This window comes from Gobio gobio (assembly GCF_949357685.1).
Source record: "Gobio gobio genome assembly, chromosome: 13".
Lineage (NCBI taxonomy): Eukaryota > Metazoa > Chordata > Actinopteri > Cypriniformes > Gobionidae > Gobio > Gobio gobio.
The window spans coordinates 45,085,870-45,102,427 of NC_137106.1; the positions used below are offsets into that span (position 1 = coordinate 45,085,870).

The 16,558-nt window shown below is 42.9% G+C and overlaps 1 protein-coding gene across 1 annotated transcript; it reads left to right on the forward strand.

Annotated features, from left to right (window-relative positions):
• Nucleotides 1-6,249: 6,249 nt before the first annotated feature.
• On the forward strand, nucleotides 6,250-13,012 carry LOC307136031 (zona pellucida sperm-binding protein 4-like; the record flags this gene model as incomplete). The annotated part of the gene is made up of 8 exons (XM_079832777.1): nucleotides 6,250-6,253; nucleotides 11,570-11,674; nucleotides 11,751-11,938; nucleotides 12,010-12,107; nucleotides 12,189-12,346; nucleotides 12,433-12,625; nucleotides 12,695-12,842; nucleotides 12,923-13,012. 8 exons carry the CDS (start codon nucleotides 6,250-6,252, stop codon nucleotides 13,010-13,012), a joined length of 984 nt encoding a protein of 327 aa, XP_079688903.1.
• Between the last annotated feature and the right edge of the window lie 3,546 nt (nucleotides 13,013-16,558).

Sequence of the window (16,558 nt, forward strand, 5' to 3'; positions counted from 1 at the left end):
TGAAATAAACATTTCAAAATGGGGTCTATTATATTTGTCCATTTTAGTGTCCCATCCTTAACTTAAGTCTTAGTCCTGTTAACTCTTCTTGCTCTTTGTATCACATTTTGGTGGAAAATTTGAGAAAACGTAGGTCTGTGGCCAGTTGCATAAACTGCTGATGTTAAAGAATAAGAAGCTGAGGGCAAGTGGACAAAGGAATGACTGTTTCAATTAACTTTTTCATGCCCTTCCTTCCCTCCCTATCTTCCCTCTGTGTCGTTGATTTTGTACCAGGAGATTTTTTGTAGGTATTGGGCTGTTACATGTGTGTACCGAATTTCATACCTGTACGTGAAACGTAGTGGGAGGGGCACTTTGTTGAAATGTTGTAGGTGGCGCTATCGAGCCATTTTGCCATGCCTAATTCTGAAACTCATATGTAGATGTCTTCAGGCTAGGACTCTTATCAAACATCTGAAGTTTGGGGCAGATCGGACATTGTATGCCTGACTTACAACAGCTTCCTGTGTCGTGGCGAAACATCAGACTTTGTCAGGCCTTTGTCACAATTTAACATCACCAAGGCCTGATATGATGACCAAATATGATGATGTTATAGTTAAATCTCAATGAGGAGTTAATCACAATGTAAAACAAGGCATTTCCTGTTGCCCGCAGGTGGCGCTATGACTGTAACTGAATATTGGCATGTAGATGTCTTCAGGTCAGGACTCTTATCAAACATGTGAAGTTTGGGGCAGATCGGAAATTGTATGCCCGAGTTACAACAACTTCCTGTTTTATGGCGAACCATCGAAATTTGTGAGGCCGCCACTGACACGACCATCAGGGAAAACTCAAGATCTTTGCAATTTAACATCACCAAGGCCTTTAGATTAGACTGTGCAAATATGATGTTGATCTGATTAAATCTCTAGGAGAATCTCTGCAGAGAATCCAGTAGATGGCGATGACACTTTGCAAAGAAACACTACGTGCCTATAGACTAAACACGCAATATGCATGCACATGATGTCACAGTTTTCACAAATGCATGTTTTTGTAGTTTACATGGAGACAATAATGGTATCATTTTCAAAAACTTGAACTTTGAAGCCCTGTTTTTAAAAGTTTGCATTTTTAAGGGCCACAAAGCACTGTTGTTGTGTAAATGAACACAATGCATTTAAAGTTTTATTTGAAAATGGTGTCATGTAAATGTCCCCCTCAATTTGTCAGATAAGAGAGACATACAAATTGTGCAGAGCTGTAGGTCCCAGAGATGCATATAAACTCTACAGGTCCAGAGGAGAATCAACGGCAATCAATTAAACTAAAAGGGGATGAGCCACCTTCATTCAAAGCTGTACAAAATGGCTAAGCCAAGCACTGGTGTGTGTTGTGGCATTTGTGTCAAAGTTTGCTAGGATGGGGCTTCTGAAAGGTGTGTTAGTGGTGGTTGTGATTGTTGTGTTTGATCTGCCTGATGCATGGGGAAGTTTGATGCACAGTCAAAGTCCAAGAAGCATGGGGCCAAAATCAAATCCAGATTTCAGAAATCCTGCCTTTTCTGCTCCAGAACTCTGGAATCCTTTGCAAGTGGCTTCTCCATTTCAGAGTCCTTTGGGTCCTGCCTCCCGAGGCCTTGCACAGGAGCCTTTTGGCCTTCAGGAGAAGCAGCTGTTGCAGGGTCCAAGATTCAAGATTCAAGATTCAAGAGTTTTATTTGTCACATACACAGTTATATACACAATATACAACTGGCAGTGAAATGTAAACAGGTCCGCTCCATGGACAGTGCAAATAACAGTTACAAGAAATTAAAATAGAAATAGAATAAAATTAGAATAAAAAGTATTAACATAAGTAGAATTATAAATAAATCAAGTAAAAGATAAAAATAGGAAATAAGATAAAAATAAAATATAAAAATTAAAATATAAAAATATAAAAAAATAAAAAAATAAGTGGATATGATAAGTGAGATAAACTGTAGACTTAGAAATAAGTGGTTAACATAAATATATATATATATATGTATATATAAAGAAGTATAATGTGCAAGGTTTATTACAGGTTGTTACGCAGTAACAATAGGAAAGTAAAGTGCAGTGCAATGGCAGTATGTGGATGTTAATGTATAAACTGGATGTTTATGTGTGTGCGGGGGTGAAGTGAAGTCACGTGACTGAGTTCAGGAGTCTGATGGCCTGGGGGAAGAAACTCCTCCTGAGTCTTTCAGTCTTTGCCATCAGGCTACGGAAGCGCTTACCAGATGGCAGCAGGGTGAAGTGAGAGTTTGCAGGGTGATTAATGTCTCTGATGATTTTAGTAGCTCTACCTCTGCAGCGTTTGGTGTAGATGTCCTGCAGAGACGGGAGAGCTGAGCCTGAGATGCGCTCGGATAAGCGCACCACTCTTTGCAGGGCTTTGCAGTCGTGACTGGTGCTGTTCCCGTACCACGCTGTGATGCACTGAGTCAGGACACTTTCTATCGCCCCTCGATAGAAAGTTTTCAGGATGGCTGGTGAAACCCTGAATTTCCTCAGCTGGCGCAGGTGGTACAGTCTTTGCCTGGCTTTTTTCACCTGTGTCTGGATGTGTGTAGTCCAGGTCAGATCCTCGGAGATGTTCACACCCAGGTATTTGAAGCTGCTCACTCTCTCTACCGGTGTCCCGCTGATCATGAGAGGGGAGTATGACCGATGCTGTCTCTTCCTGAAGTCCACAATCAGTTCTTTGGTCTTGTTAACATTCAGAGAGAGACAGTTGTCCTGGCACCATGATGTCAGTTGCTCCACTTCGTCCAAGTATGCCGTCTCATTGTTGTTGGAGATGAGACCCAGGACAACAGTATCATCAGCAAACTTGATGATTGAGGTGGAGCTGTGTGTGGACAAACAGTCATGGGTGTAGAGAGAGTAGAGCAGGGGACTCAGCACACAGCCCTGTGGAGCTCCAACACTCAGGGTGATGGAGGTGGAGGTGAACTGGCCTACTCTCACCGCCTGGGGTCTGCCAGTGAGGAAATCTTCAATCCAGAGGCAGAGAGAAGAATTCAGGCCTAGATCCAGGAGTTTGTGTGTTAGCTTAATGGGAACTATGGTGTTAAAGGCTGAGCTATAGTCAATAAATAGCAGCCTGACATAGTTCCCACTTTTGCTGTCGATGTGAGTGAGGCAGGAGTGAAGGACGTGAGAAATGGCATCTTCAGTCGATCTATTGGGACGATAGGCAAACTGAAGAGGGTCCAAAGTGTCAGGAATGGAGGAGCAAATGTTGTTTTTAATGAGTCTCTCAAAGACCTTCATGACTAAAGATGTGAGAGCCACTGGACGATAGTCATTTAGGCAAGAGGGTTTACTGATCTTAGGTACAGGGATGATGGAGGATCGTTTGAAGGAGGTGGGGACAACAGATGTAGCAAGGGACTCGTTAAATATGGATGTAAAGAGCCCTGCGAGCTGATCAGCACAGGACCGCAGAACACGACCTGAAATACCATCCGGCCCAGCAGCTTTCCTGACATCCACACGTTTGAGTGCTCTCCGAACCTCCTCCTCCGAGACAGAGATCACGTGACTGTTGCTGCTCTGAGGGACTCTCTCTGACGCGTCACTCGCCGGAGTCGCGCTGCCGCGATTACCATCAAAGCGAGCGTAGAAAGAGTTTAACTCGTTCACCAGCAACGGATCAGCTCTCACCTCTGCAGAGGATTTAGTTCCAAAAGCACAGATGGTCCTCAGTCCCTGCCACATCCGCCGGGAGTCGTTGAGTTGGAAATGAGATTCCACTCGGTCTTTATAGCGGAGTTTTGCGGCTTTAACGGCGCGCCGGAGGGCATAACATGAAGCTTTGTACTCCCTCATATCCCCCGTTTGGAGACCGGCATTGTACGCGTTAGTGCGCGTGTTAACTGCAGTGCGGATTGAACTGTCCACCCACGGTTTCTGATTAGGGAAGGACGTTATAGTTATTGTTTGTGTGGCTTGCTCTGTCAGTGTGTTGATAAAGCAGAGCGCCACTTCTGTGAACTCGCTGACGTCTTCAGAACTCGCGCGGAACATGTCCCAGTCGACGTCATCAAGAGCTGCCTGTAGCGTGATCTCTGAATGGGATGACCAGCGTTTGACTTCCCTCCTCACCGGGGGCTCTTGAACGAGCCTTTGTTTATATTCCGGTGTGAGGAAAATGGCGGCATGGTCCGATTTGCCAAAAGCTGGCTGTGAACGAGCTTTGTAGGCGTTCTTAAACGGAGAGTAGCAATGATCCAGTGTGTTTGCTCCTCGTGTGGGACAGGAGACATGCTGGTGAAAGTTTGGCAATACTTTCTTTAGGTTAGCTTTGTTAAAATCACCCGCGACGATGAAAGCAGCGTCGGGGTGTTTGTTTATGAAGCCGCTGGTCACATCATGGAGGGCAGATAAAGCCAGCCCCGTGTCTGCCTGTGGTGGAATATAAACGGCAGTGGCGATGACCGAGGAAAACTCCCTCGGCAGGTAGAAAGGCCGGCACATGAGAGTTAAATGTTCCAAGTGAGGCGAGCAGGATCGCGAAAGAATGGAGATGTTCCTAGGATCGCACCATTTCTTGTTTATCATGAAACACACTCCACCGCCTTTAGATTTCCCGGCCTCGGCTGTTCTGTCCATCCGAAAAACAGAGAAGTTCTCGGACGGCGTCACGGCTGTATCCGGGACCGCTGGCGTGAGCCATGTTTCGGACAGACAATAGATGTTGCAGTCTCTCATGTCCCGTTGAAAACTTATCCTGGCTCTAAGATCGTCCATCTTATTCTCCAAGGATTGGACATTTGCGAGCAAAATGCTCGGGAGAGGAGGACTGAATGCTCTTTTTCTCAGTCTGTTGCAGATCCCAGCGCGTTTCCCGCGGTGTTTTTTGAATCTTCGCCGTCGACTCGAGTGGCCATTGTTCAACTCGGCGTCCCGGCGAATATCAGATGGAAGATTGGAGAAAGTGTCCTGAAACAGGTCAGTGTAGCAGTAACCAATTTCCAGAAGTGTTTTGCTGTCGTAACAGATCAAAGCAGATGATCCGTTGGAAAAAATAGAGAGTAAAAGAGAGTAGAATAATAAATAAAAGCAAAGTCTTAGCGGAGCGACCTGAACGGCGACCGAACACGGCGGCGCCATCTTACCGGTGAAGTGAAGCCTTTGGATTGGAGGTATCCCGTCGTTCCCGAGGTGCAGAGCGAGTTGGCGGTGGACTTCCAGTTGAGGCAACCCGTGACTCCCAGCAGCGTAGCGGTTCAATGCGGAGAGAACCGGGTTCTTGTAGAAGTCCAGCAGGACTTGTTTAGCAATGGTCAGTTGATCCAGCCAACTGGTCTGTCTTTAGGTGGATGTTCTGTTGTTGGTCAGGACTCTGAGTCTAGGGTGCTCATCTTTGAGTATGAATTACAGGACTGCAACAGTGTGCAGATGGTAAGAACTCCTAAATCTTAATTGGTTGTTTGTTCAAATTGAGGATATCCAAAGTCCTCTTCAAGGACCGTCCGTTCACACTGCTGTTGTATTTGCATTGCCAGGGCAGCTGGCATAACATTTCTTAAGGCCCGTTCATACCAATGCATGTTTTAAGCTCTAGAGTTGTTTTCTCCTGCTTTAAGTGTTTGTCCACCGTATTGCACAATGCACTTTCTCTCATTCATAATAATGATTACACCTTGATGAGGAACTTATGTTTTAACTACAATCTCTTACAGATGAATGAGGATGAGCTTGTCTACACTTTCTCTCTTACCTACACCCCTGAGGCTCTTGCAGGTACTCCGATTACCCGGGCCGATGGTGCAATTGTTGGCGTTCAATGCCACTATCAAAGGTAAGTGACCTCTGTGACTTTCACTGCTTGTGCAACTGGGAGACCATTTAATGGGTACTTTCATGAACCACAGGCTACACAATGTAAGCAGTGATGCCTTGAGGCCAACATGGGTCCCTTATGCCTCAACCAAGGTTGGTGAAGAAGTCTTGATGTTCTCCCTGAAGCTCATGCTGGGTAAGTGCACTTTCTTTGGACCTTCGACCTTGCAAATGTGGCTCTTCCTAGGGTGTTCCTTCTCTTTTGTAGACGATTGGTCCTACCAGAGGCCTTCATACTCCTATTTCCTGGGTGGTGTTATTAACATCGAGGCATCTGTGAAGCAGTACAATCATGTGCCTCTGCGTGTGTTTGTGGACAGCTGTGTGGCCACTCAAGTGCCTGACGTGAACTCCCTTCCGAGATATTCCTTCATTGAGAATCATGGGTAAGGTCATGGCTCTAGATGTTATAGGACTGTTTTGTTTGCTCTTTTTAAACATTCATGAGTTGCTCTTTGTGGTGACTTTGTCGTCAGGTGCTTTGTGGATGCCAAGGCTACAGCTTCCAGCTCCCGCTTCATGCCTCGGTCCCAGGTTGACAAGATCCAGTTCCAGCTGGAGGCATTCATGTTCCAGGAGAGCACCAGTCCATCTGTATGTACCACAAGAGTTAATTTGACTTCTCTTCCCATCTGCTTTGGTTTTCTGACTTGTCTGTCATCCCTTGTAGATCTACATAACATGTGTTCTGAAGGCAACTATTGCTTCTGCACCCAGTGACGCTCAGCGCAAATCCTGTTCCTTTGCCAATGGGTACGTTGCACTTATTATTATATTTAATTTCTTTGCTCATGTTGAAAGTGCTTTGTCTTGTTGCAGGTGGTTTGCTGCTGATGGAAATGACCAAGTTTGTGGTTGCTGTGACTCAACATGTGGTCCTGATGGTGGAATTGCTGCTTCTCCTTATGGAGGTCGGTAGCTCTTGCTTTAAGCTTGCTTTTGATGTTTTAAGTGCTCCTAACTTTGCTCTTTCTTCTCTCTAGGTGTACAGTGGGAAGGCAAGGCAACACTTGGTCCTGTAATTGTTCAAGGGCAAAAGAAAGTTTCTCAATAAAACTGACATCAATCCTTGCTTGTATCTGACTTTTCACTTTGCTTCATGTCTGGTTTAACTGCTTTTGACCTGGAAAGAGTGCCTTATTCTGCAAATGTGGTGGAACTGACTGTACCTTTGCAAGTCCCAATAAGTCTGAAACCCTATGGCTGCATGCTATGTGACTTGCAGAGGTACAGAAGTTATTATTTTTCTCCGTATGGAATTTAAACTTCTCAAGGTTAGTGTGGGGAGCGGTGCACAACCTGACGCGGGGCTAGTTGTAACAGTTTAACTTTCCACACATGCCGGGATGATGAAACCTAATGTATTTACTAGTTGCCATATCAACATTATTTAGTGACACTGCACCAATTAATAATTATTTGGACGCGCTCACTGAACATTTAACAAAACGTTTATTGAAAATAAGACCAATCTGTTTAACAGTTGAGAGTTCTAATGCTGCTCTAACCAGCAGAAGATACTAGACGGGTTTAAATCCCAGTTGCACAGGTGGGGCATGTTGTAACTGTTACAATGTGCCCCTATTAGAACTATTCTATTGAGGAAAGAATAACAGTCAATGTTCAGAAGTTATGGTTTTTAACTTCTGTATAACTGTTTGTCAGTATAGTTTTAATGATTAAATGGCATTATTTTATTTGAAAGTTAATTTGTATTTTGACTTAGTTTGTCTTGTTTTATTGTATCTGAACCTCAAGCTGTCATGTTAATGTGCCCCACCTATGGGGCAGGCTGTCATATTTCACTTTCTTTTGGGGTAAATCGAAAGCATACACTGGATTAATGATTAGCAATCAAGGTTTACTGAGTTTTACACGATTCTTTTGTAGTGTGTTTTTTTTTTGGTGAAGTTTATTAAAATAAATATGGTCACCTGTGTAGCTACTTTCTTCTACTTCTCTCACTGCGGTTTCCTGATGGTTTATAGAACAATTACTCTGAGTCGCCCTCTGTCGTTTCACAGAATAGTACAACGGCGAGTGCGTCAAGTATAAACGCCTCGTCCGTTTGGGGATTGACAAAGTGTGTGTTGGTTGAAACCTTTGCTAGGGGAAAGAATTGTGTTTTGGTAGTTTTAGTGCATTTTGAATGTGAAATTATCTGCTGCGCCGAGCTGAAAGTTTGTTAGGAGAACTGTGTGAAGAGTTTTGAAAAAGTGTCCTAAGTATTGAGAAATGGGTCCTAGCAATTGTATATTAAAAAACCCCCACTGTAAATGGCAAGAGGCATCCTGCACAGGCAAAACAACCAATTAATATTATTCAACATATCCTAGCTTTTTACCGAAAATATTCAGATGTAACCCCCTTTGTAATAATTAACATTTTCATAAGTAACTGTAATTTAATTACACTTTTTTTTTCTCAGTAACTGATTACAGTTACATTTATTTTGTAATTAAAGTATATATGAGTAGGTTCGTCCCCTCTGTCATAATCAAGGAGTCGAGGGTCTGTCCACATAAACCTCTCTTGTCCACTTGTGGAACACTTCAAACTGGCGACAGGGATTGCCCCAAGGGGAAGTGCTTAGGGAGGTTTGTGAGTGTGTTGCTAAATTTGGAACTACAGACTATTACTATTTCTGCCATATAAAGATATTGTAAAAGTAGTAATGCTAGTTAATATTTCTGCATGTCTACAAGCAAAGCGGAATGCACCAAACATCTACCCAAAGTACTTTGGGCAAGCTCCAGTAGCAAACCTGAGCATGAACCTTTTTATTTGTCTTCAATATGACAAATCTGACTAATTGGATTAAATATAGGGGAGAGCAGGGCACAACCTTACGCTTTTTGACTGTCTCAGTTTGTGTAAATTCACTTGGGGTTCAGAGTATTTATTTTTTCTCACATTAATTCTCCACATGTCTAGTACAATTATGTGGTTTTGTTTCATTAATACTGTGTATACTTTTTTTCTTGATTTACCCCGAAAGAATGGAAGTGAAATGTGACAACATGCCCCATGGGTGGGGCACATTGTAACATGACCAAATGACAGCTTAAAATGTTACCTGATATAATAACAAAAAATACAAGACAAACTAAAATATTTTGTCAATAAAATACAATTATTAACTTTTTAATTTGTAATGATTAAAATTATACAGATTTTTGGCTAAATACAGCTAAACAGCATAGTTAAAAACATAATGATAATGAATAATTTCTGATCATTGACTCTGTCATTATTCACCCTTTTCTCATGGTTTCTCAAAAGAATTCATAAAAGTATAGAATATAATAGCGTAGTTCTAATAGGGGCTCATTGTAATGCAGTGTTTCAACGCACCCCACCTGCGCAACTGGGATTTAAACCGTGGCTCATGTCTTCTGCTGTTAGATCAACATTAAAGAACAATCTCAACTGTTAAATAACAGATATAAGATTCAAATAATATCAGATTTTTCTTGTTTTAAATAAACACAAAAAACAGAGATGAAAAATAAACTTAAGTAAGAAATTTACTTTTTGCTATGGTTAAATAAATGTTCAGTAATATCTTCCAAAGATTATTTAATTTTGCGGCTATTTTTTCTCTAAATAATGTTGATATGGCAACCAGTAAATACACTAAGTTTCTAAGTTTCGTCATCCTGGCATGTGTGGAAAGTGTTAAACCATGTGTGTTACAACTAAAGCCTAGTTCAGACTGCACGATTTTCAAACTCGTCGGATCACAGTTCTTTTCACACTGCATGACTATCTGGGCCAGCATTCAGTCACTGCTGTGTTCACACTGCACGATGGATCGGCGACAGAGGGTTTCACACTGCATGACTGTACAAAAGGAAAAATCGCCGACAGCTCTGTCCCGTCCGCGAACTACGTTTCACAAGCAAACATACGCAAGAAGTGAGAAGGAAACAACGCGAGATAACACGTGCGTCAGACCGGAGTTCTTGTGCCAGACTGGAATTGTTATTAAAAATATAGACTGCAGTTCAGAAACTTGCTATCCAAATTGTCTGTGCGCTGATTTGCAGCAAAAAGGAGAAAAAGAAAAAAGATTATGGTGGAGGAAATGGTTGGGGAGACACAGGGAGCAAGGATTGTGTTCTGCAAAGAGAGTTTGAGGTAAATAAATAATTTTGCAGTGTGCTGCTGCTGCGGCTGGTCAAGCAAATGTTTGTGCTTTGTTTCTGCTTATATATATATATATAAAAAATACGGATATTCTGGTCTATAACTCCTCCCCGAACCTCCCGCTGCCCTGTATCTTGCTCTCTCATTGGCTGTCGGTCATCGCAGATGTATTTTTCAGTCAGAACTCATTTCACACAGCAGGAGTTTGAATCGCCGACAGGTCCAGATATTTAGCATGCCAAATATCTCGCGAGCGTCGGCAACTCATCGGTGATTGTCTCTGATCGCGTCTTTGATCATTCACACTGCGTGATTGTCACTCGCGTGCACAAGCACCGATTTGCCTATCATTTCAGCCATTTGTCTGCGATTTCCCAAAACCTGTCGGCGAGTCAAAATCGGGGCTAAAATCGGGCAGTGTGAACTTGGCATAACCCCGCGTTAGTTTGTGCCCCGCACTCCCCTACATCACATGCGTATGATTTTGATGAGAATTTTCTGGTAGCATAAACTCCCATTTGGGCAAGTCTGGAGAATCATGACTCTTAATGAAGAGGGAGGGATCATTGTTAATTAGCCAAAATCTGTAGAATACAAAAAGACCAAAGGGCATCATCTCAACAGTGTGACTAGTTGTTGAACAATGGCAGGAAGCTGGTGTGCTGTTCAATCTCTGGCACTTTGTGTGTGGTTTTGTACTTTTTGTCATGCTGTTCCACAGTGGAGTAATCTGCCCCAGAATCCTCTGATGTTAAAGCAAATTGACCAGCGGGTTCAACAACAAGCTAGTCAACAGTTTCCTCAGAAGGTTCAACAGCTAGCTAGTCAACATAGTCAACAGTTTCCTCAGAAGGTTCAACAGCTAGCTAGTCAACAGTTTCCTCAGAAGGTTCAACAGCTAGCTAGTCAACAGTTTCCTCAGAAGGTTCAACAACAAGCTAGTCAAAAGTTTCCTCAGAAGGTTCAACAGCTAGCTAGTCAACAGTTTCCTCAGAAGGTTCAACAACAAGCTAGTCAACAGTTTCCTCAGCAGGTTCAACAACAAGCTAGTCAACAGTTTCCTCAGCAGGTTCAACAACAAGCTAGTCAACAGTTTCCTCAGCAGGTTCAACAACAAGCTAGTCAACAGTTTCCTCAGCAGGTTCAACAACAAGCTAGTCAACAGTTTCCTCAGCAGGTTCAACAACAAGCTAGTCAACAGTTTCCTCAGCAGGTTCAACAACAAGCTAGTCAACAGTTTCCTCAGCAGGTTCAACAACAAGCTAGTCAACAGTTTCCTCAGCAGGTTCAACAACAAGCTAGTCAACAGTTTCCTCAGCAGGTTCAACAACAAGCTAGTCAACAGTTTCCTCAGCAGTTTCAACAACAAGCTAGTCAGTTTCCTCAGCAGTTTCAACAACAAGCTAGTCAACAGTTTCCTCAGCAGATTCAACAACAAGCTAGTCAACAGTTTCCTCAGCAGGTTCAACAACAAGCTAGTCAAAAGTTTCCTCAGCAGGTTCAGTCTAAGCAGCCAGTGGCGCAGGCAGAGCCCCTTGACAAATGTGCTGTAGCTGATTATGAGCAGATCCAATGTGGCCCACCTGGTATCAGTGGTGCTGAGTGTGACGCTATCAACTGCTGCTTTAATGGACAGCAGTGTTTCTATGGGAAGGCAGGTAAGAGTGAGTCAATGTTAAGGTTTTCATGTTAAACCACTCCTCAGTAATAACCTGCTCTTGTACCTTGTTCCAGTGACTGTCCAGTGTATAAGAGATGGTCAGTTTGTGGTAGTGGTGGCAAGAGATGTTACACTACCTCGCTTGAGCCTGGATTCAGTCCATCTCCTGGGTGGAAACGACCCACCTTGCAGTCCTGTGGGATCTACACCTTCCTTTGCTATATACCAGTTCCCTGTCACTGCATGTGGCACAAGCATGATGGTGAGTAGCTGCTTGTGGTTCAGTTCTGCATGGCTTAGAATGTCCTGGATGCCAACAGTTACTATTTGCAGGAGGACGGTGGATATGTGGTGTATGAGAACCGAATGACCTCCTCGTATGAAGTGGGTGTTGGACCACTTGGTTCCATCACAAGGGACAGCCATTTTGAGTAGGTTTTGTTGTTGTTTTTTTTAATTAGAAAAAATATGAATCCTTGACAAAGGCTACAAGCTCACTATTTGTTGTCTAGGCTTCTCTTCCAGTGTAGGTACTCTGCTACTTCTGTGGAAGCTCTGGTTGTGGAGGTCAACACTGTTCCTGCACCTCCACTAGTAGCGGCTTCTGGACCCCTCAGGGTGGAGCTTAGACTGGCAAATGGTCAATGTGTCACCAAAGGCTGTGCAGAAGGTAAGTGTCTGTCCAAGTATGCACAAGTATTTTCTAAAAATCCAGATTGCAGCAGTTTCTGGTTAAACGCTGGTTTTCTTCCCCAGGGGATGAGGCATACACGTCCTACTACGGTGATGCTGATTATCCCGTCACAAAAGTCCTGCGGGAGCCTGTGTATGTTGAGGTGCGCATTTTGGAGAGGACCGACCCCAACATTGTCCTAATGCTTGGACATTGCTGGGCGACATCAACCCCCAGTCCACTCAGTCTACCCCAGTGGGACCTTCTGGTTGATGGGTGAGTAAGGCCAGTCTTTATCCATCTAGTGTGCTGTAAGGCAGTTCTGACTGCCTCTTTACCTTTCAGATGCCCTTACCAGGATGACCGTTACCTGACCTCATTGGTTCCGGTGGCTGGATCTTCTGGTCTTCAGTTCCCAACCCACTACAAGCGCTTTGTTGTGAAGATGTTCACATTTGTGGATCCAGCATCACTGGCTCCTCTACAGGAAACCGTATGCTCTGCAGCCTTACCTGAATCCTTAATATTAGGTGTTTTTCTTTCTGTGGCTTATCCCTTTCCCCCCTCTGTTAGATCTTCATCCACTGTAGTACAGCAGTGTGCCATCCCTCTTCTGGCTCCTGTGAGCAAAGCTGCACTAGGAAAAGTGAGTGCTTGTTGTAAACTGACTTCAGGAACCATGAGAATTTGGTTTTTAAATGCCTCACGATTCTACCATTTTCTTTTCCAGGAAGAGATGCTAACGTCAAGACCATCTCTAGTGGGCAAACTGTGGTGTCTAGTGGAGAAGTTACCCTGGTCATGTGACTTTAGTAGTTTTAATAAACTTCTTAACTCCACTGTCTCTTTGGTATTGATTTTTCATGACTGTTCTCAGTTTGATTTATTGGGCTACACTACTAAACAGGAGTTCCCTTTTTTGCATCTGCAACGAAATGAGTATCAACCTGCATTGTCTTATTTATTTTAAATCCCAAATTGTGACCAGCCTTTTTTCTTTAGGCTAGCCCCAATGTTTATTGAAAAGTAGACTGGTGCTTTAATAAAAGCTGGTTTAGTCCCTTAACTGGTGGGAGTTGCTGTCACACTGGAGTTGCTGTCTGCAGGCCTGTTTACACCTGGTAATAAAGCGTTTATCAGTCCAATCACAAGTGGACTATGCTAAATACAGGTGTAAATGCGGTCTAAAATGTTTTAAACTTGTCTTGTTTTTTTTTGTTGCTTTTAACCTTACTCATGAAAGGGGTCTATAAACCGTTTCCAGAACGGTTAAAAACAGAATGTGGAAGGCAATCCATGGCGTCAAGGAAATGCATCCCATTTTAATTATATTTAACTGGTTTGAAGAGCTAACTGTTGGTGAATTAGGTTTGTGAAATAAACATTTCAAAATGGGGTCTATTATATTTGTCCATTTTAGTGTCCCATCCTTAACTTAAGTCTTAGTCCTGTTAACTCTTCTTGCTCTTTGTATCACATTTTGGTGGAAAATTTGAGAAAACGTAGGTCTGTGGCCAGTTGCATAAACTGCTGATGTTAAAGAATAAGAAGCTGAGGGCAAGTGGACAAAGGAATGACTGTTTCAATTAACTTTTTCATGCCCTTCCTTCCCTCCCTATCTTCCCTCTGTGTCGTTGATTTTGTACCAGGAGATTTTTTGTAGGTATTGGGCTGTTACATGTGTGTACCGAATTTCATACCTGTACGTGAAACGTAGTGGGAGGGGCACTTTGTTGAAATGTTGTAGGTGGCGCTATCGAGCCATTTTGCCATGCCTAATTCTGAAACTCATATGTAGATGTCTTCAGGCTAGGACTCTTATCAAACATCTGAAGTTTGGGGCAGATCGGACATTGTATGCCTGACTTACAACAGCTTCCTGTGTCGTGGCGAAACATCAGACTTTGTCAGGCCTTTGTCACAATTTAACATCACCAAGGCCTGATATGATGACCAAATATGATGATGTTATAGTTAAATCTCAATGAGGAGTTAATCACAATGTAAAACAAGGCATTTCCTGTTGCCCGCAGGTGGCGCTATGACTGTAACTGAATATTGGCATGTAGATGTCTTCAGGTCAGGACTCTTATCAAACATGTGAAGTTTGGGGCAGATCGGAAATTGTATGCCCGAGTTACAACAACTTCCTGTTTTATGGCGAACCATCGAAATTTGTGAGGCCGCCACTGACACGACCATCAGGGAAAACTCAAGATCTTTGCAATTTAACATCACCAAGGCCTTTAGATTAGACTGTGCAAATATGATGTTGATCTGATTAAATCTCTAGGAGAATCTCTGCAGAGAATCCAGTAGATGGCGATGACACTTTGCAAAGAAACACTACGTGCCTATAGACTAAACACGCAATATGCATGCACATGATGTCACAGTTTTCACAAATGCATGTTTTTGTAGTTTACATGGAGACAATAATGGTATCATTTTCAAAAACTTGAACTTTGAAGCCCTGTTTTTAAAAGTTTGCATTTTTAAGGGCCACAAAGCACTGTTGTTGTGTAAATGAACACAATGCATTTAAAGTTTTATTTGAAAATGGTGTCATGTAAATGTCCCCCTCAATTTGTCAGATAAGAGAGACATACAAATTGTGCAGAGCTGTAGGTCCCAGAGATGCATATAAACTCTACAGGTCCAGAGGAGAATCAACGGCAATCAATTAAACTAAAAGGGGATGAGCCACCTTCATTCAAAGCTGTACAAAATGGCTAAGCCAAGCACTGGTGTGTGTTGTGGCATTTGTGTCAAAGTTTGCTAGGATGGGGCTTCTGAAAGGTGTGTTAGTGGTGGTTGTGATTGTTGTGTTTGATCTGCCTGATGCATGGGGAAGTTTGATGCACAGTCAAAGTCCAAGAAGCATGGGGCCAAAATCAAATCCAGATTTCAGAAATCCTGCCTTTTCTGCTCCAGAACTCTGGAATCCTTTGCAAGTGGCTTCTCCATTTCAGAGTCCTTTGGGTCCTGCCTCCCGAGGCCTTGCACAGGAGCCTTTTGGCCTTCAGGAGAAGCAGCTGTTGCAGGGTCCAAGATTCAAGATTCAAGATTCAAGAGTTTTATTTGTCACATACACAGTTATATACACAATATACAACTGGCAGTGAAATGTAAACAGGTCCGCTCCATGGACAGTGCAAATAACAGTTACAAGAAATTAAAATAGAAATAGAATAAAATTAGAATAAAAAGTATTAACATAAGTAGAATTATAAATAAATCAAGTAAAAGATAAAAATAGGAAATAAGATAAAAATAAAATATAAAAATTAAAATATAAAAATATAAAAAAATAAAAAAATAAGTGGATATGATAAGTGAGATAAACTGTAGACTTAGAAATAAGTGGTTAACATAAATATATATATATATATGTATATATAAAGAAGTATAATGTGCAAGGTTTATTACAGGTTGTTACGCAGTAACAATAGGAAAGTAAAGTGCAGTGCAATGGCAGTATGTGGATGTTAATGTATAAACTGGATGTTTATGTGTGTGCGGGGGTGAAGTGAAGTCACGTGACTGAGTTCAGGAGTCTGATGGCCTGGGGGAAGAAACTCCTCCTGAGTCTTTCAGTCTTTGCCATCAGGCTACGGAAGCGCTTACCAGATGGCAGCAGGGTGAAGTGAGAGTTTGCAGGGTGATTAATGTCTCTGATGATTTTAGTAGCTCTACCTCTGCAGCGTTTGGTGTAGATGTCCTGCAGAGACGGGAGAGCTGAGCCTGAGATGCGCTCGGATAAGCGCACCACTCTTTGCAGGGCTTTGCAGTCGTGACTGGTGCTGTTCCCGTACCACGCTGTGATGCACTGAGTCAGGACACTTTCTATCGCCCCTCGATAGAAAGTTTTCAGGATGGCTGGTGAAACCCTGAATTTCCTCAGCTGGCGCAGGTGGTACAGTCTTTGCCTGGCTTTTTTCACCTGTGTCTGGATGTGTGTAGTCCAGGTCAGATCCTCGGAGATGTTCACACCCAGGTATTTGAAGCTGCTCACTCTCTCTACCGGTGTCCCGCTGATCATGAGAGGGGAGTATGACCGATGCTGTCTCTTCCTGAAGTCCACAATCAGTTCTTTGGTCTTGTTAACATTCAGAGAGAGACAGTTGTCCTGGCACCATGATGTCAGTTGCTCCACTTCGTCCAAGTATGCCGTCTCATTGTTGTTGGAGATGAGACCCAGGACAACAG